At 39.1% G+C, this 25461-nt stretch overlaps 1 protein-coding gene across 6 annotated transcripts in view; it reads right to left on the bottom strand.

Annotated features, from left to right (window-relative positions):
- Window positions 1–4086: 4086 nt before the first annotated feature.
- The window catches only part of IFT122 (intraflagellar transport 122), a 55302-nt gene continuing 33927 nt past the window's right edge, over window positions 4087–25461 (bottom strand). For 5 of the 6 annotated variants that reach the window (XM_043519794.1, XM_038408454.2, XM_043519791.1 and 2 more), the window contains 13 exons: window positions 24144–24305; window positions 20623–20789; window positions 19517–19688; window positions 15217–15319; window positions 13881–14021; window positions 12378–12475; window positions 11691–11791; window positions 10258–10423; window positions 9132–9243; window positions 8406–8534; window positions 7336–7415; window positions 5428–5592; window positions 4087–4675 (listed from right to left, as the gene is read on the bottom strand). In XM_043519794.1, the coding sequence (XP_043375729.1) occupies window positions 4586–4675; window positions 5428–5592; window positions 7336–7415; window positions 8406–8534; window positions 9132–9243; window positions 10258–10423; window positions 11691–11791; window positions 12378–12475; window positions 13881–14021; window positions 15217–15319; window positions 19517–19688; window positions 20623–20789; window positions 24144–24305 (1686 nt within the window). In that variant the 3' untranslated portion in view covers window positions 4087–4585. Of the gene's footprint in view, window positions 4676–5427; window positions 5593–7335; window positions 7416–8405; window positions 8535–9131; window positions 9244–10257; window positions 10424–11690; window positions 11792–12377; window positions 12476–13880; window positions 14022–15216; window positions 15320–19516; window positions 19689–20622; window positions 20790–24143; window positions 24306–25461 lie in introns of those variants that run through there. The other variant, XM_043519793.1, reaches the window with a different exon arrangement.

Here is a 25461-nt window from a genome sequence, read left to right as displayed (position 1 = left end):
AGGTGGGAGTCTCAGTATAGTTCCAGGCAGCCAGATAGTTACTTCATAACTGACATCCCAGCTGGAGTCTTGCCGGCGGAGAGGCCAAGGACTGACTGAGCTAGTTGTTCTATGATGCCTACAACCTTTAGCCTACATCAGCCACATGCCTTGTCTGCCCTAATATTTTGCCATAATGGGAGAAATGAAAAAGTGAAACATCAACACCTGTCTCTGGGTCTCCTGTTGTGTCATCTTCTCAACTCCTTCTGGCAAAGCTTGTCTTTGTTATTTCTACAGTACCAGTGGCTGTGCTTAGCAAATAATTCCCATCTCCCTCTTGCTCAGTGGTGAGGTGCATATTTGGCAGGGCCATGTAGCAACTCTCACAGAACTTATGCTAATGTTCTGTTTGCTCTGCAGGAAGTCAGGGGACTTCAATTTCTTGAACTGTCCCTCAAACTTTTCTGAAGCATCAACTTAATAAAGTGATGAGGCAATGATAGCTAAAGGGGAATCTGCTGTTAGAAACTCCCAGATGGTCCAGGCTTCTCTGTTTTCCCTCTCAGTACACTGAGAATAATTTTAAAGTAATTATTTAGATTGAAAAAAATGTAATTGGACATTGGTTGTTTTTAGGTCTACAGAATCCATGGGACAGTACGTGAAGGAGGGATGAAAACACTGAAGTTAACAGTAGAGAGAGAATCTCTCATGGAGAATGCAATTCTCTCAAGAATCATACCACCATTATTACTACTACTTAAACCCAAAAATCTATTTTTTTCCTCTGCCTTATTACATTTTGTTAGTGGTAAACAATATAAACTTAGCCCTTAACACATTCAGAGTGCTATATAAACATTCACTAATTATCACCACTCCAGTCAGCTAGACCAGGGTTGTCTCCCCAGTTTTACAGACAGGGAAGTAGAAGCTCAGAGGGGGCATGACTAGCTCAAGGCCATACAGCAATTTTGGCTAGAGCTAGGATGCTGGACAATGCCTGTGTCCCATCCTAGTCTTATTTCTCCAGCCCAAGCCCTTATAACTGGGTTAGCATAGTATATACTTTAGTTTAGGAAATGGTTAGGAAAATGGAGTAAACTAACTTCCTCCTGCATCAGCTTCAAACTCTAGCCCTTACGTTAAAGAGTCAGTGGAGGGATTTTGCTCAAGTTTTACATCCAGGAGGTGCACAAACATTTGCTCTCAGGAGAGACCATGCATGGAAAACTTCATTCCACAAGGGGAATGTCTCGTGGTCATAAACGTTCAAAAATAGATGTGTTAACTATTTATGCTAAATAATCTGTTCCACCTTGTATTTAGCTGACACTTTCCCCAGACCTGAAGAAGAGCTCTGTGTAGCTTGAAGCTTGTCTGTTTCACCAACAGAAGTTTGTCCAAGAAAAGATATTACGCCACCCAGCTTGTCATTGAAAACAGTATCATACCATCACGGGAACTGGAATGCCTCACAATATCAGAGAAAGACTAGGGTATATATAATATAGTATTTGAACTAGGAAAATGGGCACTTGTGACATTTGTATAGATGAGGAAACAGTCTTTCTACACACTTATATGCAAACACCATGTCCTCTCTAATATATTACCCATTCCAAAAACTCCACCTCTATGAACTTTTCTTGTTACCAAAGCTACTTTCAAGTTGTATTGCAGTTATCTAAGCACCAACGTAGTTGTTGGCACATATACCTGGGCATACAGTAGGATTAAAGGTTTATCCTTCCAGATATTCAAATTTGTCACATTAAGCTTTGATGCAGTAAGCCATTGCTGAGATTGCAATTGCTGTCCACAGCTTAGAGCCTGAAGCGCGTCACAGATAGCGAAGGCAAGTAGTAGTAGGATAAAAGAACAAGCATAGGACAAGTTTCAGAAAGTGGTCTATGATGCTATCCAAACAAGCTCTAGTGAAGGATAAGTGGCTGAGGGGACACAGAGCAGGAAAGGTCATTTTTCGTAGCATCTTGTGAGCTGATAAAATAAAACTCTTAAAATAGAATTATCATGATGTGTTATTGTCAGAAAATGCTGAAGTTACATAAGAACAGCTTCAATGTCACAGGGCAAATTGGGACTACTACAGTATTTTAAAAATTCATAATACATTGGCCCTAACATTTATTTACACATTATGACTTACTTTTACACAGCATCTTTCCTCCAGAAGGCACCAAAAGCGCTTTTCAAACATAAAATGTATCTATGGTCAGAAAAATGGGTCTGTAAAAAACGGAAACCTCTGTACTCAAAACATTTTCCCCGCCTGTCATTACAAATCATAGCTACTTATTTTTACTGCTTTTCACTCCTGCTGGCTTTGCAAAACCAACACAATTATGGGAAAACAAGCTAGATTCTAATTCTGGACTCTAATTCTATCAAACAGAACGGTTTATTAATTCCAACTGCACAATCTTCATTGCATACAGTAATTTACAAGTAAGAAAGCAAGAGCAGGACTTTTAGATCAGTATGTTTACAAGGCTGGTAGTCAGAACAGCATATTTTTTAAAGTGTCAAACAAAATTTGATCCAGAATCACAGAGATACGGAAGCCCATTGAAGGTATTTTTTTTTTTGTCACTTTTTAGAGCAATTTAAAGTAGACACAGGAATCATTTCAATCACCACTGAAATTCAGCTGCCTCTGTGGAAGCTGTTTAACAGCATGCAGAAACACTGTCCAATAGTTTAGGACAGTAAGCAAAGATGAGTATCATATGATATTCCTTTGAAAACACAGGGAAACTTGTGGTAGGCATGATTATAATAACCATGTATACTCTGTGCATACTCTTACCTGTTATCTACATTTGACTAAAAATAATGAAGAAATCTATCACTTCTAGGTCACTTGCTCAAATTCAGCCCAAGTGGTTACCCACCCATAGTTGTTACCAGCTAACTGCTTGTTCAGTGGCCTATTCCGAAGTCCAACTATTAGGTTAGTGCACTATACACATAATGAAAAATCATTCCTTCAGTTAGCGTCCTATAGGGCAGTATTAGCAGAAAAGCAGAGGACCGAATAGGAATGCAAAATGAACTACTTTCTCTCCTCCTAGAATTGCTCCCCACAGGTGATGGTTGAAACATAATGGTGGAGAAAGATTGCACAGCAACAACTCTTAAGGCACATCTTCACTGCAGAGTTAACTCAGGTGATCAGCACCTGTATTAGCCTAGCCCAGACATGAGCAACCATGCTGCGAAGCCATGGTTGAGTTTTTAGTCCACCCTTGTGAACATACCTGTATAAGGCTCTAGGACTTCTGGGGTCATATCACATGGTCCTTAGTGCTACAGTAAGTTGTGCTGCTCTATGATCCTTTCCCAGTGGATTGTGGGAGAACTTTGTCCTGGGCACTCAGGGGAAACTGTAGCATGGCCTTGGACAGCTATCAGTACCCGAAAGGTTTGGCCTATGCACTCCCTGAAAAGTGGGTTGGTTACCAGCCTGAGTGTAAAATGCGCTCAGGCTTTAGCCTATCCTCCAAGATGGGACAGCTAGCCTGGATTAAAATCAGCACCATACTTGGGCCCGAGGTTGTGTGTTTAAATGGAAGCCAGGTTAGGAGCAACACCTGAGCAAGAGCCAGAGTGAAATGAAGTGAAGAGAAGCACATAATGTACCTGTTCTGTGGCTAAATAGGGGCCAGCCTTTACCTTCCATGCCTGTCAAGCTGCCACATTTCATGATCCCTCCAATATATTCATTACACCTGATGAATCGGTGGCTTTTATTTTTTCACTAGGAAAAAAGGTGTTTTTTTAATACACATTGGCTAACACATACTAAAATCACAGTAGACATGGTGACTTAATTTGAAATGTGTTAGATGGTCTATGTAAAACCTGGTGGGGAGGTTAGGGTTTACCTTGACCAGCTGACACATTAAAACTACAACTTGCTTTGTCCACACTAGGGTTTTAATCACGTGTTCATTAACGTGAGAGTCAATATGTGTAAGAGCTCCTAAATGTAATGCTATTCTCTGCCAAAACAATATAAAAGGTACATTCCCATTTCAGAGAAAGACTACAGCAAATGCTCAAAAGAAAATAAAACACTGATGCAAAAACTTCCCCTTTTTATTTCAAGTTCTGTCAACAACCAAGTACATATTAAGGACCAAATTCAGCCCTGGCATAAAGAGGGGCAAAATCAATGAGGTCAACTGAATTATCTCAAGGCTGAATCTCACCCTAAAATGTTCCTATCGAATCATTGGCACACTGGCATGTTGCCATGATAAACATAGGACACTTGAAAGTAAAACTGGAATTTTCCTTAAAAATATATATGTCCATTTTTTTCCTATTTGGCTCTGTGGTTATATACAAAACAAAGAGCAATAAATAGAAATTCTGTAATTACATTGCTCATAAAAATAAAATTTCATTTGGATAGGACATAACATGACATTTAACAGTTTCTCTTTTTCCACTGCTTATGAAACATACACAGAGTGAGAAAATATATGCAACAACATAACTAAGCTGTTAAGAAAGCTTGATTAGTTTACAATGCATTTCACTGTGATAGCAGAAAGATCTCTTGGATGGATCTTTTTCACTGGTTTGACTCATCAATTCTTCTCCGACAGTATGGACAACAGTTATGCTGGAGCACCAGGAGCTCATAATCCTCTGAATGAAACATCTGTGAATTAGAAACAGATTTAGACATATCTATTACACTGTTACTGGCTCACATCAAGGAAAAGGAAACTGAGATGGAATGGTTTTGCTAGGGCTCAGAATACTTGATGCTACTGTTACAACAGAGTTAATGTTTCCACAATAACAAGTAATTTACAGCTGTTTGTAACAGCTATAATTTGGAATATAAGAGCAAATATTTCATTAAATAAGTGTGGAGGCTATGGAAGTCAGTTCACCCAACCAGTGAAACGCAACTGCTCTGCGAGAAAGGAGGGTGGACTTTAGGATGCTTTCTCTGCTACCACATAACCAAAAATAACCAAACTATTGAATATTTTGAGTAAACATACCTGCGGTGGGGGAAACTACGAAGAAAAAAATCATTTTACTTGCTGAATGCCCCCACTAAACCAGGCTATAAGGTTAGAAAGGCAGAGAAAAAAAATCAATGTTTCCCTTCCTTTAGTTCACTTTAGGACTTCTTGAGTGGCTACAATTCTTGCCATCACTGCAAAGTCCCCAAATACTTCATTCTACAATCTCAGTTACCACAAGCTATTCTGAAGCCAGACCTTCTGGCAAGGTCCATCATCTCTGTATGTAGCACAGGGCATTTTGCTCTCTTTATTTACTATTCAGGACTTCAGAAGGTATGTATCGAGGGTTAGAAATTAATGTATCAGGGTCATTTCAATTAGTTTCTCATTAGGAATGAGTTTTTAAAGACCCCAATGAAAACATTACTTATACCTGAAAGCATGTTGGACACATGGTAATGGAAGCATCTGGTAGCAAGGACCGGAAGTACTGCCACTGTAATGGCTTTGGCCAGCGTTTAATCAGGACATCCCTCCGGCTCATTGACCGGAGAACAGCACGATTCACTATCACAGGAACAAATTCTGAGCCTCCTTGCTGCAGCATTTAAAAAAGAATGAAGCTTAACAATTGCAAACTGTTTTAAAGATGACAAATATAAAGAGCAGCGTGTTATTACTCAGTAGAAAGTGCTAACACAGAATAGGCATGGATTCTGCTCCCACTCAAGTCAATGGCAGTTTTGTCACTGTCCTCAGTGGGAGTGGGAGTAAGCAAGGTGTGAGTAAGGTATTTTCACTGTGCTTCACTCATTCCCATTAACACAATTTTTTATTTAAAAGGAAAAAAAGCCATTTACAAAAACTTCCCTGAAAATGCCTATTTTTAACTGCACCCACCCAGACCCTGAGCTGTCTAGGGGACAGTCCTCCTGCTGCTTGCTGGGAACACCAGACTCCAGATGGACTCACCCCTGCCCCAGCCATCTGAAACTGGGGTATAAAGAAATTCCTTGGAGGAGTCCACCAGAAACTCTAGCTGGGAGAAACAGAGATAAAGAAGCTGAGCAGGGACATTATGCACACATATGACATCAAAGCCCCACTGCTGTCTACAGCTTTTTCTCCAGACATTCTCTCCCATGCTGACTGGTTGTTTGCTCCAGCTCTATTGAGTTTATTTGCCTCACTCCACCTACTCTTAATACTGCTCCCTCTTCTCGTTTCCACATTCCTCTTATCCCTGTCCCTTTACCTCCCCTCTCTGCAATGTCTCTTCTCCCTTCATTTGCCTCATCTCAATCTCCTCCCAACAAATGCCCATCCAAATAAATAATGAGGAAATAAAAATATTGTGGAACTAACATGGTATTTGCAGACTATCACACTGATCATCTGGTCGTATGTTATATTCTTTCCCCTGCATCTTTCATCTGTCTGGTCTGTTAGACTGAAAGCTCTTCAAGGCAGGAACTATCTATTACTTACATTTGTAAAAACATGTAACGCAATGGAATCCTGATGTTGTTTAGGGCTCCCCAGGCACTAATGTAATACAAATAATAATAGTAATAATACCACCAGGCCTTGTTTAACAATCTTGGCCAGCTGATGTTCTCTGTTACACCAGTGTAAATTCAGAGTAACTATTGTTATCAGATTTACACTACGGTAACATGGACTGCCTATATATAAATATCCTGCACATTTTATACCCTGAATGTTTTGCTTAGAGGCTCTCTCTTGGGCATGTTTATATCTGGGTGTTATGTAAACCTGCTACTATGAAAAAAGTAAAGGGCTGTTCAAACTAACTTCAGAGTTTGATTTTTTAAATCACTTCACATAACTACAGCATGCAGAAAACATCTTCATTTTTAAATCTGTTTCTGCAGTGGGTGTGTAGGCATCCCAGGAGACTATTCTTCCATTGATGATGATGAGGCCAGAAAGAAACAGTTTACTTAAAAAAAGACATTCAGATAGAATAAGTGGTTCTCCAGGTTTATCTTTTCTGTGGACTAATCACTTTGTATGAGAAAGATACATTCTCCTCAACTGCTGCTCCTAGCCTCCCAGTCACCCACTTTCCTCCATTTCTTGTGGGGGTCTGCAGAACATTGTAACACTTTGTAAAGGAGTTTGCCAGGCTGTGGTCTGTTGAGATCTGCTACTAAATCGGTAAATGGTCATAAGGAAGGAACTGTGGGATGCGAGCTCAGGAGATATGATAGCATGGAAAGAACATTTGCAGGTAGAGTCACCCTGGGTTTGCTTTCTCCTCAACAATCTTCAGCCTCAAGAGCAGCAACATTTGAAAACCCAAATGAGGTATCCTCACCTCAAAGCTCAATTTTGCTGTAAAGGGATCATCCTCTTCGATAATGTCGGTGTTGTCATCAAATCTCAGCGTCTGTGCTCCTAGAGAGGTTTGTTATGGAAGAAACAAAGACTCCCATAAAATCAAATCTCTGATCTTAGCACTCATAGGACTTGTCTTATGGCTTAGTAGTAGGGCTCTCACTCCTTGTTCCATCCAACGCCCATCATGTCAGGCAGACTGGGAGTATTCAGATACCACTGGAGTAATCCCTAGATTATATGAGATAGTGCTGCAGAAGAAGTTTACTCTGGCCAACGAAGAATGGAGTGCCACGCCTCACTAAATAGCAATTGCTGTGGAACAGCAGAACTTAAAACCACCAAGTTACTAGCAGTAACTAAGCTACATAAATGCATGTGACATTAGTAGTACACATCCTCCTTTCCCCTACCCTCCTATAAACATCTAACACCTCACTTTAGGCAACCCATTTTAAAGGCATAGACCATGTCTCTGAGGCATAGACCATGTCATCTTGTGTATTTGTATTGTATCTACTACTATCAGGCCCCAACTACAATTGGCACCATTGCGTGCCACAGCAATATAAAATTCTAGGATTCTATAAAATAAACGACAGGCTTCAAAGGGAGCCCAATACAATTCCTCCTTAGCAAGAAAGATAGAAAACTGTGATACAAGAGGAGAATAATGGATAGCCCTCCCATCCTTTATAGAAAGTAAAAAAGTTACTTGAAAATAAGTGAACAGTATTATTTTTAACCTAAAAATACTTGACAAGGTTATGAAACTGACTTTTCTAAAGAAAACCTTTTAAAATTACCAGGATTGGTTAATATACCCGTACTTTTTTAGTTGATACAGCAATTGAAAAATCACACACACAATGGAATTGTACCCACTTATGTCAGCAAGGAATCGGTCCCCTAGTCATGAGAGAAGTGATTAAAATGCAACAAAAGCATAACAAATCCAAAAATAGCCAACAACCCACAACCAAAAACTATCTTCCAAACTGCCACTCTTTCCCTAAGAAAACCAGTGTGTGTTCTGGATTGAAAGGATACCATCACTTGCCATCTCTTGCCATTTATCCTCTCTCTTATTTAACCTTGGTGCTTCCAGATCAATAAGAGCTACAGCTTCTTCATCAGTGATCCCTTCTTCCAAATAGAACTCCACCAGATGCAATACTTCTAAAGGACACGCGGAAAAGGAGAGAACAGTTACTTGCAAGAACTCAGAATATCTCTAGCAGGCCTTGCCTAAGTCTTTTAAAGACATGTGTGTCCTCAGATCTCTACAGTGGCATTATTCAACTTAATATATCATGTCCAGAAAATAAAGCTTCTTAAAGCATGGGTTAATAAAGTGCCTCATATCTTCCTGGTGCCTCGCACAAAGTAATGCATTCAATACTGTCAGGGCTGTGACATCAGAAGCAAAACAGTGGCCATTTTGCAGCAAAAAATGTCTCACAGTCTTGGACACCAGAATCTGTTCTATTCAGAAAGGGACTAATTGCCTAGAAAACTGGTGTTCTCATCCACCAATAAAATGCACCATCTCTGGAGTGGGATGTGGCACTAATTCAGTGCCAGCAACACTAAAGAAAAAGATTTATTTCCCCAAGTGACATTACACAGGAAATGTTAGGGTGGCAGAATTTATTGGGCACCAACCTACTGATTAAATATTGATGATGTACAATTAACACCAACTAGCTGAGCCTTTAGAGAAAGCACAGACTTATCTGCATGGAAATTAAAACCAATTTTTATATTCCAACGCACCATAAGATGAAGCAGAGAAGACGAAGGGCTGTCTGCAGTTAATGCACACATTCCCCAGATTATTTAGCAAGGGGTTGTTGGTGGAGCACCTATAACACAAGGGCACAAGCTCCTGCAAAGACAGACACACACAAAGCAGTGTAATTGCAAACAGACCATTTTGAACACAGAGTCTGATTAGGACACACTGCACTGCTCCAGTTTTACACCAACAGAGTTCACAGAGCAGCAAAAAACTGGAGTGTAACAATGGTGAAATCAAGCCTTTTAACTTCTGCAAATATTTTTCCTTCTCTCAATAAAACTGCATGTTTTCCCATTAAAAATAGATGTTTTACCACTCTTCTGATGCACTTTTGTTTGCTTTTGCTGCAGCAGAGTCCTGGGCCACATACACAATGCCAAAAGGATGAATAAGTTACTGAAGCAATTCTTTTTGCTCAGAAGTTCCATCAAATTTAGGTCCTTTGATTCATGCATTTCTGTTTTTTCTAAACGGCACAATTATCTTAGGCAGCTCTATGGATTTCAATGGTCTTACTGTGTTTACATTATTGCAGATGGCAAGAAGCATGTTCATTTGCAGTTAAGCATTTTCACAGTACAATTTGTTTCAGTGAGCACCCCATCAAAAACAGTTTTATAGAACACGGTGGTCACACCTCAGCTAAAGAAAAAAAAGAAGGTTTTAAAGCAAGATTTGAGGAAGGAAAGCCATTCAAAGGGTTGGAGAAAGGAACTCTAGTACATATGATAAGCACAAGTGACCTCCAACTGTAGACAGACACAGAAAAAGACCCAAGTAAGCACTCTGTGGAGTAAGTGCATATGGAATTGAGGGATGGTGAAGCTTGAAGGAACAGAGTGAGCAGCCAGGGAAATAAGGGGATATGAGATCAGAGAGTGAAGAAAGAACTTGTCCAGACAGACAGGTCTCATTTTCACTAGGAATGAAGAGGGAGAGAAAGTCTGACATGGCGAATAATGGTGAGAGGATTTTGTTTCCTGCAGAAATGTAATTATTGCAAATCTGTGCATAATCCATTGTAAGCATCTTTGTGTGTATGACAAAGTAGCCTCTTGTATACTAATACTAATAACTAAAATAATACACATCAGAACTTACTTCACTGTCATGGAATGGCTTGGATCGAATTGTCAGGCTGCCCAGCTCAATTGATTTTTGAAATCTAACTGGGATCTGCAGTCCCTGCAATTTGTCATAGGCATGACGGGCCAATTTATATGCACCCAGAGCTTTACTCTGCTTTGCTAGTGCAAATAATGTATTGCTATAATCAAATTAAGGAACAAACATATACGTAGCATTCAGGAAAAACCACAGTTACTTTTAAATCAGAGAAGTTATGCACTGAAGCACAACAAATGCCAATACTTTAAAAGGCCTTAACTAAAGAAATCTGTTCACATAAATGTGTTTACATAAACAAAATGTGAGAGGACTGCTAAAATACAAGAGCGGATGATTTTTAGAGAGATAAGGAACTAGCCTGTGGATAACGCAGCTTCAGTTAATATTCTGATCCCACCAACACTAATGTTTGCAAGGACCATCCCACAAGCCAATAATCTGAAACATCAGAATCCTGTTGGCACCATGTGGATATTTCAGATCCCATGGTACTTTTTCAGGAACTTGCTCCCATGTCTTGTACCAAAATGTCACCTCCCCCTTATTAGTGTGCACCCCAGCGGGTAACAAATAAGCAGAGATGTATGGATTAAACACTCTAAATTCTAAGCACTTTGGGGACAATAATATTATTCTACATAGTTTACAGATGAGGCACAGAAAAAGAAAATGACTTATCCAAAGTTACAAAGCAAGCAAATGGAAAAGATAGAAGTGGAACCCAGGTGTCTTGACTCCCACTTAACTGCCCTATTCACTGAACTGCCCTGACTCCTTTTAACTGCTATTGTCCAGTGCAGAAACAGATATGTTTCAGTGGGACTCGTATGTACTTTGTGAAGGACTTTGAAGAGATGCAGCATATAAATTTGTTAATGAAGCCATGAAAAAATTGGTCTTGTACATGGCACACAGCTACATCAGACCTGAAAATGAGAATAAGAATCTACCATTTAGAAACACACAGCTACATTAGTCTGAGGAGAATCAGAATCTAACATTTAGAAGCAACCACATTCAGAGTTTCTCTCCCAATGCCTTTCGTTAGGGTTAGGGTTAGGCACTGTCAATATTTACAGCCACACATCTTGTTTGGAGACTTTCATCTTAGAAGGCACTCCTCTTACAAAGGTGAGCAACACGTTTGATAGTTTATGATAACCTCTTCTAATGTATGCATATATGGCTAGATGTGCCTAAATGTGTGATAGTTCTGAGGTGTTTATCATCTCAGGGATTAAAGACAGCCCCACATTTATTTTATCTAACAGAGGAACAGCATGGGAACCCCTAAAACCAGGAACAAGAATACTCTAATAGTAAGACTATGCATCACCGATTGGTGCCAAGGATTCCCTTCAATTCATATGATCATTTTTGAATTTTGCTTTGCATTGCAAGGATACACTTTAGAGATGCCCAACGGAGTCTCCTTGGTTAGGCTGTGAAGTAAAAACCTGGAAATATTGAAGAGTGTTTCAGGCAAATGGAAACTGAAGGGCTCTTCCTGTGGTAAAAAGAACATTAAAAAATTTCTAAGCTAGAAAAGCAACACTTCATATCACTAAGCATCAAGTTACTTCCGTCATCTCAGACACTACACTGTGCTTTTCACACAGTCACAACAATGGGAAAGATGAAGAAAAGACAGCAATTGGATTTTGCATGCCCCTCCCTCCAAAGCTCATCTTTGCCACTGAAGAAAAAAGGAAAGGGAGAGAGAGCACTTAAAAGGATAATCCTGTCCCAACCTCCTCTGTAAGAGTAATGGGCCCAGAACACAGTGGAATCAGTATGCAGATGGGATGGTGAAAGAAAGCCTTCAAGTCCACATCCACTGTGTGCTGCAGAGCATATCTCTGTGGAGGCTCTTTCTGTGTCACAGAAAGGTGGTTTTCGGGGTGGAATGGTGGTAGGTCCAGTAGGGTATAAACACAGGGCAAAAAAACCCCAAAACCAAAATTAGATCATTGCAGTGACACCAGCATCCATTTAGTATTTACTTTACAAGTAATTAATTGTTCTAATTATTCCTGAATTATCTGCAGAAAAGGTTCCAGCTAAGCAAACAATATCTAGTGAAAATATCTTACAGTGTATCTGTGAATAGAGTGATAGACGTGATAAAGTTCTGCCAAGTGCTGGAAGTGGTGAAACTTCTGTAACATTTCAGTCTTCTGCTGTTCGTTCTCTGTGAGAGGGAAAGTAATTACACCTCTGGTCATTCTATACTAAAACACAAGAGTATTACTCAGCTAGAAAGATCACAATACAACATGGTTGCAGCGTTACCACTTCCAACAGATTAATATACCTGACCAAGTGTGCTACAAAATATGGATTATATAATTTTGCCATTTTATGTGCAATTTTCTGCTTTAACATAAAGCATATTAAGATGCAGGATAATATGGCAAATGGTTTTAACACAGCCAGAGGTTAATGGCTTAGCTAGAGGTGGAACATATTAGCCTTCCACCACTAGAAACCTGATCCACATTTCTGTAGTATCTGGCTGGTGAATCTTGCCCATATGCTCAGGGTTTAGCTGATTGCCATATTTGGGGTCGGGAAGGAATTTTCCTCCAGGGCAGATTGGAGAGGCCCTGGAGGTTTTTCACCTTCCTCTGTAGCATGGGGCATGGTTGACTTGAGGGAGGCTTCTCTGCTCCTTGAAGTCTTTAAACCATGATTTAAGGACTTCAATAGCTCAGACACGGGTGAGGTTTTTCATAGGAGTAGGTGGGTGAGATTCTGTGGCCTGCGCTGTGCAGGAGGTCGGACTAGATGATCAGCATGGTCCCTTCTGACCTTAGTATCTATGAATCTATGAAGTTAAAGTAAAATGAGTTTAATGTCATTCCTTTTATCCACATTAACGTACTACTAAACAATCAAACCATTTGCAGCGTCTGTACCGTGTATGAAGGGCTATAGATCAGCACTATCATGCATTAGGAAAACTGTGATGCTTTTGGAAGTCCAAGTAAACTATATCCAGTGGATCACTCTTGTCCACACAGTGCAAGGCAATAAGCCATCAATCTCGTTTCCATCAACACTCATCTACACCTCATCTCCACTGGCTCCACCTTTCTTCCGGTGCAATTGATTTAGAAGCAGAGAACTAATGAACACTAACTTTCTTCTTTGGCTGGCTAAAATAATTCATGAAGTGTCTCCCCAGTTAATCTCATCCACATTTAAATATTAGGAGTAGACTACACGATAAGATCATGTTTTATTATTATTTAGCCCTCCAGTCATCACTTTATCCCAGGTGTGAGGCGCAGGAAAGGGGCTAGGGGATATATCGTGGAATTAGGAGACATGGATGTGACCCCATTTTGATTTAAAAATTAGACTTATACTGGTTTTTTTTTTTTATAAGCACACAAAGACTAGAGAGATAGAATTACAATATGCTATAATGTTGAATTACAATACAGTGCAGTATATAGTATTAGTACATCAGATTAGTATATAGCACAATTAATGAACGAGCAAGAGGTTTTAATTAAACTGTCACGGTTCATTCAGTGTTTATCTGCATGCATGAACAGGTAACAAATTTGAACTTGCTTGTGTTTACTTACCTTGGGCTATATCTAAACACTGCATGGAGAGCATCCAGTAATAATACGCTGCGTCATTAAATCGGCTTTCTACCACAGCATTGCGAGTTAGCTGTTCAAGCACTTTTACGGCCTCACTCTGTCTGCCAGCCTTGTGGAATGCTACAAAGGAGACCAAAGCAAAGAAGATTTTACAGTGTGATTATATCAATTAACTGATATTTTTTAAAAATAACAGGATATTCATCAAAGCTGGAACAGGATGAAAAGGACTACATTGGTATTTTTCTACTTTTGAAAGTAGTGACTAATGGAAAATAGAAGTATCTGCAAGTACTTTTTGGCTTTTGTATTGTGTCAGAACATAATGTAGGAAATACAACTACCATGTACATAAGTAGTACGAGGCTAGTTACTTTAAAAAAAAAAAATTGTACAGAGCAAAATCATCATCCTGATGATCACACATTTGTGAACAGGGGAAACTGCTGTCGAAGAATTCTTCCATCAAACTAGCTACCACCTTTCTGAGAGGTGGACTAACTACAATCATGGAAAACCTCTTCCGTAGATGTAGGAAGTGTCTACACTACAGCGGCACACCTGCAGCACAGTCGCTGTACCACTGTAGCCACTGAAGTACAGACATAATCTTAGGTAGTATTTCAAGGCAGCACTCTTACAATGCTTAACACTGTAGTATCAAAGAATCTAAAGAGGCAGAAAAACCACAGTATATACTATTTATTATCAGGGTTTCTTAACATTGGCTCCTGTGCAGCAACTGAAGTTCAGTCCTGAATTCCCACTTGGTAATGTATATTTTACAAATACTACATGCAGATAATATTTTATGATAGAAATCCATAAGAAGCAAATTTCATAAGCAAGACTGATGCTCCATCTTGTATGAACTACATACTGCCTACCTACAAGGGCATGGCTCATGCCTTCTTTTGTTGTTTGTTCAGTGTCCAGTACATTTTGGATGCCACTTTAAAGGAAAACACTGATAATAATACAGTGTATATAGTATATCAGGTCACTTTTCAAAACACTTGCTATACTCAAGCACAAACTGGGAAAGAAAATCCAGAATTATAGCCTTTTTTATAGATGCTATTGCTTTTGTTAAGTTTGTTATATTTTCTTACCAAATAATAAGACCTCTCTGACAATCAGAACACAACCTCCTGTGATCAGCAAGAACATACGTATTCTCCAGTTATCTCACCCTTTAAATGGTTTGTGTTCTACATACTGACAGTTCTCCAGGGCAAAGATTGTATCTTCAGCATTTGGAAAAAGCTTAGCAAATTTTGCATGCTACCAGCATATAAGTCATGTACAGTCCTACCTTTTTGGGCCTCTTCAAATCTATCATTCTCTGCCAGCCACTGAGCATAAGGGACATAGACATCATCTTTAAATTCAGGATGCTTTTCGCTCAAAGCAAAGGCCTAAGGTACAGAATGAGTTCATTAATAAAATATTGTATGCTTTAAATGAGTTCAGAATTCTGCATGAGATAAATCCTTTAGTTTAAATAAAATTCAAAATATAAATATCATTTACACAGAAGTATGAAAATTCCAACCAGTATTTTCTCCAGGAAACTCAAAATTAATATATTTTAAAAGAAAGGCAATCAACAGCTGTGAAGAAGCAGCTATACTTATTAACAGTCCAGCTTCTGAACTGCAGAAACCTGTGGAAAACCTGAAAACAATCAATTATTTAGGAGATGGAGTGGGTTTCACAGAACAATATAATGTATTGCTTTTTTAGAAAATATATTCAATAAAAATAAGTACTGACATGTGCACGGAAAAATCACAGACTTAGTATAACAATTTCAAAAGCACCTATGTGACTTAAGCGTCTAAGTCCCACTGAGCATTTCAATGGGACTTAAGCACCTACATTTCTTAGGGTAAAATTTTCAAAAGCACCTAACGGCCTAGCATATACTTCATGTTAAAAATAAACAAACCCACAACCAAAAACAAGATTGCCTGTACAAACCATGGCCCCCATTCTGCAATGCATATGTGTAAGCAGACCCCTGTAACCCAAGCGTTGTCGTAACGAAGTCAGCTGGGCTTTCCTAAATATAAATCTGATTATAGGATCAAAAGTCCACACCAGGAAAGTGTAAATTCACCAGATCCAGAGTATACACAGGAAATTTCAGTGAAACGTCACTTTCAAAATTAATAAAACACAGCCCAAAATAATAATCCACATTGTGAAAATTTTAGTTAAAAAGGACGTCCTTTAAAAACTGGAAGTCAAATCATACTGTGAAAAATAGACAGGAGCATACACTTTGCCAAGTCAAGTGTGAAAGTTTAATTAGGCAGACCAAAAAAGAATCCAAAGAGCAACTAGCAAAAGACACAAAACTAATTGCAAAAAAAACATTTTAAGTATGTCAGAATCAGGAACTCTACCAAACAATCAGTGGGGCCAAACTTAAGTGTTAAAGAAGCACTCAAGGAAGACAAGGCCATTTTGGAGAAGATAAATGAATTCTTTGCATTGGTCTTCACCGCAGAGGATGAGAGATTCCCATACCTGAGCCACTCTTCTTAGTTAACAAATCTGAGGAACGGTCCCAGATTGAGGTGTCAATAGAGCTGGTTTTGAAACAAACTGATAAAGTAAACAGTAATAAGTCATCAGGACAAGATGGTATTCACCCAAGATTCCTGAAAGAACTCAAATACGAAATTGCAGAATTACTACAGTGGCACCTCAGAGTTACGGACACCTCAGGGCAGGTAGGCAGCTTCCTTCCCTGGCCTGGGTAACCTAGTGTCCCCCTCCTGGCTATGGTAGAGGGGGTGGGGTGAAAATAGCACGTCCCCCTCCCAGCGGGGTGTGTGTGTGTGTGTGCGCGCGCGCGCGTGCGCGTGTGTGTGTCTTGAAAACAGAGCCCCGCCCCAGCAGGGGCAGGGGGGTGAGGTTTGAAAACAGCATCCTGGCTTACAGGAAAGCAGCACAGACCCCAGTGCTGCTCCTGCTCTGGCTGACAGCAGGGGCTCACAGCTTTGCCTGCTAATCTCAGCATCTTCACTTCCTAGCTGTACGCGGGTGCCCCGCACGAGGTGGAGTAGGGGTGGGGACAGGCAGCCCAGATATGCCTACATTTAAGATGCTATACAGGCACACTACAGTATTTGCTTTTTTTTTTTTTTTTTTGGTCTCTGTTGCTGCCTGATTGGTTACTTCCAGTTTCACATGGTGTCCAGTTGGTCAGTCAGCCCATGACTCTGCTGTTTGTATCTTTAAGGTTCTATTGTAACTGTGGTACATAACCTATTGCTTAAATCAGCCTTCGTACCAAATGACTGGAGGATAGTTACTGTAACGTTAATTTTTAAAAAACATGCCAGAGGCAATCCGGGCAATTACAGGCTAGTAAGCATAACTTCAATACCAGGCAAATTTGTTGAAACTACAGTAAAGAACAGAATCAGAGACACAGATGAACATAATATGTTGAAGAGTCAACACTGCTTTTGTAAAAGGAAATCATGCCTCACCAATCTTTTATAATTCTTTGAGGGGCTCAACAAACATGTGGACAAGGGTGATCCAGTGGATATAGTTACTTGGACTTTCAGAAAGCTTTTGACAATGTTCTTTACCAAAGGCTCTCAAGCAACGTAAGCAGTCATGAGATAAAAGGGAAGGTCTTTTAGTAATTGGTCAAAAGATAGGAAACAAGGGGTAGAAATAAACGGTCAGTTTTCACAATGAAGAGAGGTAAATAGCAGGGTCACCTAGGGATCTGTACTGGGACCAGTGCTGTTCAACATATTCATAAATGATCTGGAAAAAGGGGGTAAATAGTAAGCTGGGAAAGCTTGCCGATAATACAAAATTACTCAAAATAGTTAAGTCCAAAGCTGACTGAGAAGAGTTACAAAGGTATCTCACAAAACTGCATAACTGGGGGCACCAAAATGGCAATGAAATTCAGTGCTGATAATGCAATGCAATGCACACTGGAAAACATAATCCCAACTATACATACAAAATGATAGAATCTGAATTAGCTGTTACCACTCAAGAAAGATCTTGGAGTCATTGTGGATGGTTCTCTGAAAAATCTGCTCAATGTGCAGCGACAGTCAAAAAAAGTTAACAATGTGATCAACCAATAGGAATAGGATAAATAATAAGACAGAAAATATCATAATGCCACTATATAAATCCATGGCATGCCAAACCTTGAATACTTCATGCAGGTTGGCTCACCCCATCTCATAAAAGATATTAGAATTGGAGAAAGTATAGATAAGGGCAACAAAAACAGGTAAGAGTATGGAACAGCTTCCACATGAGGAGAGATTAAAAGGACTGGAACTGTTCATCTTAAAAAAAAAGAGATGACTAAGGGGGGATGTGACAGAGATCTATACAATCATGAATGGTGTGGAGAAAGTGAATAATAGGCAAAGAAATTAATAGGCAGCAGGTTAAACAACAAAACACTAGGAAGTACTTCTTTACACAATGCACAGTCAACCTGTGGAACTCATTGCCAGGGGATGTTGGGAAGGCCAAAAGTATAACTGGGCTCAAAAAAGAATTAGATACATTCATGGAGGATAGATCCATCAATGGCTAGTAGCTGAGATGGACAGGAATGCAACCACATACTATGGGTGCCCCTAAGCCTCTGACTGCCAGAAGCTTGGACTGGATGACAGAGGTGGATAACTCGATACTTGCCCTGTTCTGTTCATTCCCTCTGAAGCATCTGGCACTGGCCACTCTCAGAATACTGGGCTAGCTGGACCACTGGTCTGTCCCAGTATGGCCATTCTTATGTTCTCATGTTAAAAATTTAATTATTCTCCTTGACCTGTTATGCATTTGTCTCACAATTTTGTGTCATGCAGAGCGTCTCACATTTACAAAACAGACATATATGCTTAAATATTAGTCAAAAATACCCAGAGACACCCTTATCAGTAGGGAAGTATTAGTCTCATCCTGATTTTACTGATGAAAAAGAGTGAAGCACAAAGGGTTTAAGCCCTACATTTTCCAAGAGTGTTGAATAATTTTTGGTGCCCATCTTGATACTTATAGTCTGATTTTTCAAAGGCACTGAGCATCCACAACTCCAGCTGAAGCCAATGATAGCAGTGGGTACTCAGCAGTTCTGAAAATCAAGCCAAAAGACTCTCAACCAGGACATCCAGAAGTAGAGACCACTTTTGATAATCTAGGCCCAAGTGATTTGCTCAAGATCAAGTAGGAAATCTGTGGAAGAGCATGGAAAAGAAACCAGAGTCCCAACTCTTTGTCCAATGTCCCAATTCCTTGTCCTGTGCTCTAATCATCATGCAATTGTCATTACTGAAACATGAGTGAAGAATTATTTTAAAGTACAATTTTTAACGGTGCTTATTTAGATTAAGCAAGTTAAAAAGAGTGGAAGGAAACCCTGTAGCTGATGTATGAAACTGTAATGTTTTCATAGCTTGCTCTCCTAAAAATACCACATTAGTGTATTTTACAATGTAACTTACCAAAATACTTGTGTAAGCTGTATATAAACCTTTAAGACCAGATGCACTTGGAGGCAATATGAAATAGCAATTCTAAACATCTAAGTTTGGATATCAGGGTATTCTTACTTCTTCCCAACGCTGAGTTTTCACGTGGAGATGTACCAGGGCCTTTAGGTCACCTATCTTCATGTAGGTTTCTGCTGCATAACCATGGTTGTCAAGTCTCTTAAAATAGTAAGCACATTTTGACAAAGGTTCGCGCTCAGCTTTATCCAATTTCCGAGCTATATCAATTAACCTAGAGACAGCAAAAAGAAATGCAGTTGCTTTAGTAGCAGCATTTTTCATTCTGCATACTTATTAAATTGAAAAAAAAATGGAAATATTTCAATAATAGGTTATCATTTAAAAGTTACTATATTGATGACATTATACTATGAACTTACTGAGCAGCATTCAATGGGTGCTCAAAAGGCTTTGCAAATGCAAGACCAGTTCTTGTGACAGTGTGTAATTCCTTACTCCTGTGAGTAGTGATTTCAGTTGGACTAGACTACTCCATCACACAGTCATATGAACAGGGGTTGTGGAACTAGGTCCTATACAAATCTTACCCAACATCCAAATCAGTGTCCAGTCAATATTACCCCAATTTTACAGATGGATAAACAGAGAAACAGGAAGGTTAAGTGACTTGTCCAAGATCACAAAGCAAGTCAGCAGCAGAGCTAGGACTAGAACCCAGGGGTGAAATCCTGGCCCCAGTGAAGTCAATGGGATTTTTGCCACGGACTTCAAAAGGAGACAGGATTTTACCCCAGGAGTTCTGAGTCCTAGATTATTATCCTTTCATAGTTTAAAACAAAAGAAAGAGGCAAGTACACATAAGAAGTTGTGCGATACTATGAAGGTTATACTGAAGAGTCCCAGGATGTGCACATTTTGGGAACATTCTCATCTCACAGATAAATCCTTGCATGTCCCTGCACTGTTTTATCCATGTCCTTGTAATATATCCATGTCCTTACCCTCTATACCCAAGTAAGTTTTCTAACATAATGAAAGTTCATCTACTATAACTAAAGTATAGGTGATGCTATACTGCAGTCAACATATGGAAGCCAAAAAGGGAGCAAAGACAGCAAGATTTCTTTTTCTTTAAGATTCTGCAGAATGCACTAAACTTCACATTAGACACTGATCTGTATCTCTGAGACAGAGCTAAAACATACATATCAACCCAGCCATGGTCTCCACTGATTTCTATGGCCTTCATGTGCTCGCCTGCAGAAATGTACATCTCCACTGCTGCTTTTGGTTCATTGATATTCTTGGCCCAGTCTGCTTGTTTTGTAATTAGCATCTTAGTGTCTTTGGGATCTCCGGACCCAAGGAAATCCTGAGGAAATAGATAACATTCTGGATTAAGCTTTCTGTAGCAAACATTGTGTCATGGTCCTAATTCTAAAGCTTGCTAAATTTTGTTTTTCCATACCAAGTTATTTTTGCTTAACACAACTTTGCCTCCTCAGTTAAAATCACAGTACACAGAGCACCATGCACAAATCTGAAGGCAGAAATTATTAATCATTAACTAATGCACTTGGGATTGTATAAAAATAAGTGAAGATACATCTCCAATCCAAATCAGATTCAAATCAGAAAACATGGGACTCCCCGAGAAGACAAAAGGAAGGATTATATAGAAGTGTGCCTCTGTTCAGAGGTAATGTATATACACCCATTTGCTTTCATGGAAAGTTCTCTCACTCTGCTGACCGACCTTCCCCACTGAAAGGGACATAAAATTTGATTTTTGCCTGTTCCTTAGGAACCTGCCAGAGAGACTCAAAAGGAAGTAGTACAGCTCTCAAAACAGTTCAGTCAGGTCAAATCCAAGAGTTCCCACAGTCTCCTTTGCTGGCCATGAAGGCATACTTTAATTCTGAAAATAAATCCATTCCTTGTTGGATTAGTAATGGTACTTCTTCTTAATCTCAGGTGCTTAGCCTTGGGATGGCCAGTCACAAGACCATCAGAGGTTGGAATCTTCTCTTCAACAAATATAATTGATAATCTTGCAATGACATATGATATAATATTTTAATAATGACCTTTTTACATGGACAGCATTATAACTGCTCATAAATTAGTTGAACTCTGAAACACTGGTCTAGTTGAATCTCTTACATAATCATGCAAATGCCATCTCTAGATACTACACATAGATACTACAATGATGACCATTCTAGAAATACTTATGATTGACTGATGAATCTCCTCTGCTAGGAATAAAGCCCGGGCACTAGGACCCTTTACAACAACATTCGTTGAAATTAATGTGCCAGATAAAGCATACCTGAACATTGCAAGACAGATTAAGGCAACTTCTGGCTGTTAACAAAATAGGCTACTGTATATTACAACAGCCCTCTTGTAATTATAAATATTACTTGAGAGGTAAAAAATTTAGGCACATGTAGATGGGCAAGGAAGGGGGAGAAAAGAGAAAAAACAATCTGGCAGATCCTGAGGCAATGGAAAATCTGAACCACCAACGGAGAACTTTACCAGAGTCACAAGACCAACCAAGTACCTTTCCTGAGCAAGCCCTCCAAAAGGGGCATAATTATGATTTTTATATAATATCTTTGCATGTGGAACATAGGCCAGTAACATTTTGCACAAATTGATTCTCCTTAAGATGCACTCACAATTCTCCTGAAGATAAGAGCTACAAAGATCACTTGATCTTGTTTGAACATTAAGAAGCCAAAGCACAGAAATGAGTGAAACAATATTTTGTCTGGTGTAATTTGAGTTCAAACTCAGATCACTGAAATATATTAGAAACAAAGTTCAGTTTCCTGAGCTGCAGTTAATTATTTGTGAACTTTCAGTAAATTGTGATCTGACATTATGATGAAATGCCTATGGCCACATTTTCAAAAGTTTTCCTGAACTCCACCCATAGTACTGGTTTTCTAGCTGTAGCCAATCAGTGGTCATTTTCAGTCATAAGGAGCCAGAACCTACAAATGATTAATGATGGCAGGCATAAAAATCACATTTCCATGGAAGGATAACTGGCCAGCAAGGAAGTTCTCCATTCAGAGCCCTCATCTTTGTACCATCATCTATGGCAGTGGTTCTCAACTCTGGTCCACTGCTTGTTCAGGGAAAGCTGCTGGCACGCCAGGCCGGTTTGTTTAGCTGCCGCGTCCGCAGGTTCGGCTGATCGCGGCTCCCACTGGCCATGGTTCGCTGCTCGAGACCAGTGGGGGCTGCGGGAAGGGCAGCCAGCACATCCCTCAGCCCACGCCACTTCCTGCAGCCCCTATTGACCTGGAGCAGCGAACCGTGGCCAGTGGGAGCCGCAATCGACCCTGCGGATGCGGCAGGTAAACAAACCGGCCCGGCGTACCAGCAGCTTTCCCTGAACAAGCGGTGGACCAGAGTTGAGAACTACTGATCTTTGGGCTTTCTTCATTGCTGTTAAGTAAATTTATTTTCCTCTACATGGAATTATTCTCGATAGGAAGGACAAGACTTTTTACTTTATTAGTTAAGTGGCCATGATTATTGCCAAGAATCAAAAAGATTCATAGGAGCAGTGATGGGAAACTTTTAGTCTATGAATTAGATTTATGTTTCTGAGGAGCCAAAACTCTGCAGTCAAAAATAGTGGCAGTCAGACTTTCATGAGCAAAGCCCTACACAGTGTTTTAGAACAGACTCCACAACCTGTTACAGAGAAATTTTTTTTCCCATGAGCTTCATATAGTTTGTGTGTATGTCATAGTAAAGTCTTTGTCCTATGGTGTATAGAATAAGGCTGTGATGAGTGACGAATGAGACTAAACAGTGTACTCATTCAGTCATTCTCAGGGATTTTGATAAGAAAATACTATATAAAACTTGAAAGCCTAATAGTGCTTTCTTATCACCACATAAAAATGCCACTTTTTTCAAACTGTGTACAATTTATTTCTGTATGGGAATGCAATTTAAAAAAAAATGAAAACACAGATTTAATCTCGGGAAGCAAACTTTCGGGTAAACAAAGATGAACTAGATTAGTACACTGTGCCCTTTGCAAAACATGTTGGAGAAAAACAACCATAAGAGCTACACATTAACTCAAGATCAAACTGAAAGAAAAAAAAAAAAGATTTAAAAGGATTTTCTTAAAGTAAAGTACAAAGATGAATTAGTGACAGGTAGATTCACTAATTTCTGCATGTAACAATCAATTACTCTTAAAAGAAGTAAAAACTAAAGGATAAAGGGCTCTTTCCAGTAAAATTAACATGAAAGAAGGCAAGAGACATAAAAATTAACTCTAGGCCTTAACTACATAATTTTCTATTTATCATTCCATCCAATCATATGGGGTAAAAAAACCGCACCCATGGTAACATCCAGGGGATGTGACAGAATCACCCACTGAAAAGCTAAAATCAGCTTCATGGCCAGCATATTGGAGAAAATACAGAACACATCACTGCTGCATCTGTAGATTCCATTTTAGAAAGGGGTCACAGTGTACAGGGTCTTTATAAAGAAGAGGCCCTTTTTTTTCCCCGCTTGTAAACCAAACAAATTTGATCTGTGGCAATAAACATGGACCCCCACATTTAAATTTTTACACAGTACTTTTCAGAGTAGAACCATACTTTGTAAATGTTTCTATTTGCATTAGCATTATGTTAATATTTCTATATTTAAATACTCAGTTGAAAACATTCATTACCTTTGCATATTCAAACATGCGTAAATCAGTGTACATATCAAGAGCGAGGCTCTCATGTCCACTCTTTCTGTAGAGTTTAGCTGCCTCATGGAATTTTCCCTTGTAGGCATAAACATCTGCTAGAAATAGCTCATTGTTACTCTCTCCACGCTTCTTCCTCTCCTGGAAAAAAATTAGGACAGGAAATATTCTAGATAGCTACAGGCAGGACACAGGTTGGAAATAGCCACTGAAAAGTTAAACTATTAGGCTGACACTTTTAACTATTAATAAGATACAGTAATTAGATCTCACCTAGATTTCTGGTAGAAATTCTTTACAATTAACAAATTAAATCCCATCGTAGTTAAAATTAAGGACAAAATAAAATAGAAAGATAAAACATGATGGAAACTAATTTTTACTTATTTCATATGGAAGTTCAAAATACTGCTTTTTGATAGAATCCACCATTTTCTCTAGTGAAAATTTACTAAATCAACTCAAAACAAAATCTGGCCAAACTAGCAATATATGCTCAGAAAAGGCAGAACAATGACCTAATAATGGTACTGTAGGTCACAAACAGCCTCACAAAGTATGACAACCTGCCAGTGAATCAGAAATGGCCAGTAATACAGTGTGTCCATCATGCATAAAAACCCATTACCAGACACAGATATGTTCAATAACTTTGGAAACAGCTGCATATATTGTCCTGCCAATTAAAGTGTCAATTCAGCAAAGCATTTAAACAGATGTTTAAATCCATACAAATCCATAAAGAAATTTCTAGAGGTCAGTAACTGTCTGCTTACATTTTAAAATATATTCAATATTTGATCATCAAATATTACAATTGGAAACACTAAAAAAGTAGCATTTTCTATTCCTTAAAATTAAGGCTCACTTTCTGTATTGCTAGTGGATTACTATAGTGAGTACCATAAAAATGCCAAATAAAAAAATTAAATACTTCATGCTTTGCATTAGGCCTACCCCAGCACATTTAATTGATACGTGGCATTGGGCATAACATACAAGCTGGTTGAAATCCTATTACCTAAGAGAAGAAAATTTCTACTAAGAACTTCAAAGTCAACGCACAGTATAATATAAAAAATCCTCCAACAGTTTGAACAAATGTATCCAATGAAACAGATTCAAGCTGAGAAATGAGAGTTGTTGTAATTGATTGCCTCCTATCATGAAACATGTATCCAGCTACCAGAGAAAAAAACTGGTTTGTATACTACGGATCATAAGCATTTGGGGGTTAGGTAGTTAGGTGGGTGGCTGAGTGTACACTATTAGGATATAAACAACATCTACTTTGTAT

This window comes from Dermochelys coriacea, chromosome 7, assembly GCF_009764565.3.
Source record: "Dermochelys coriacea isolate rDerCor1 chromosome 7, rDerCor1.pri.v4, whole genome shotgun sequence".
Classification (NCBI taxonomy): Eukaryota; Metazoa; Chordata; order Testudines; family Dermochelyidae; genus Dermochelys; species Dermochelys coriacea.
Note: the sequence above shows the minus strand (reverse complement) of the source record. Positions and strands in the feature narration are given on the sequence as shown.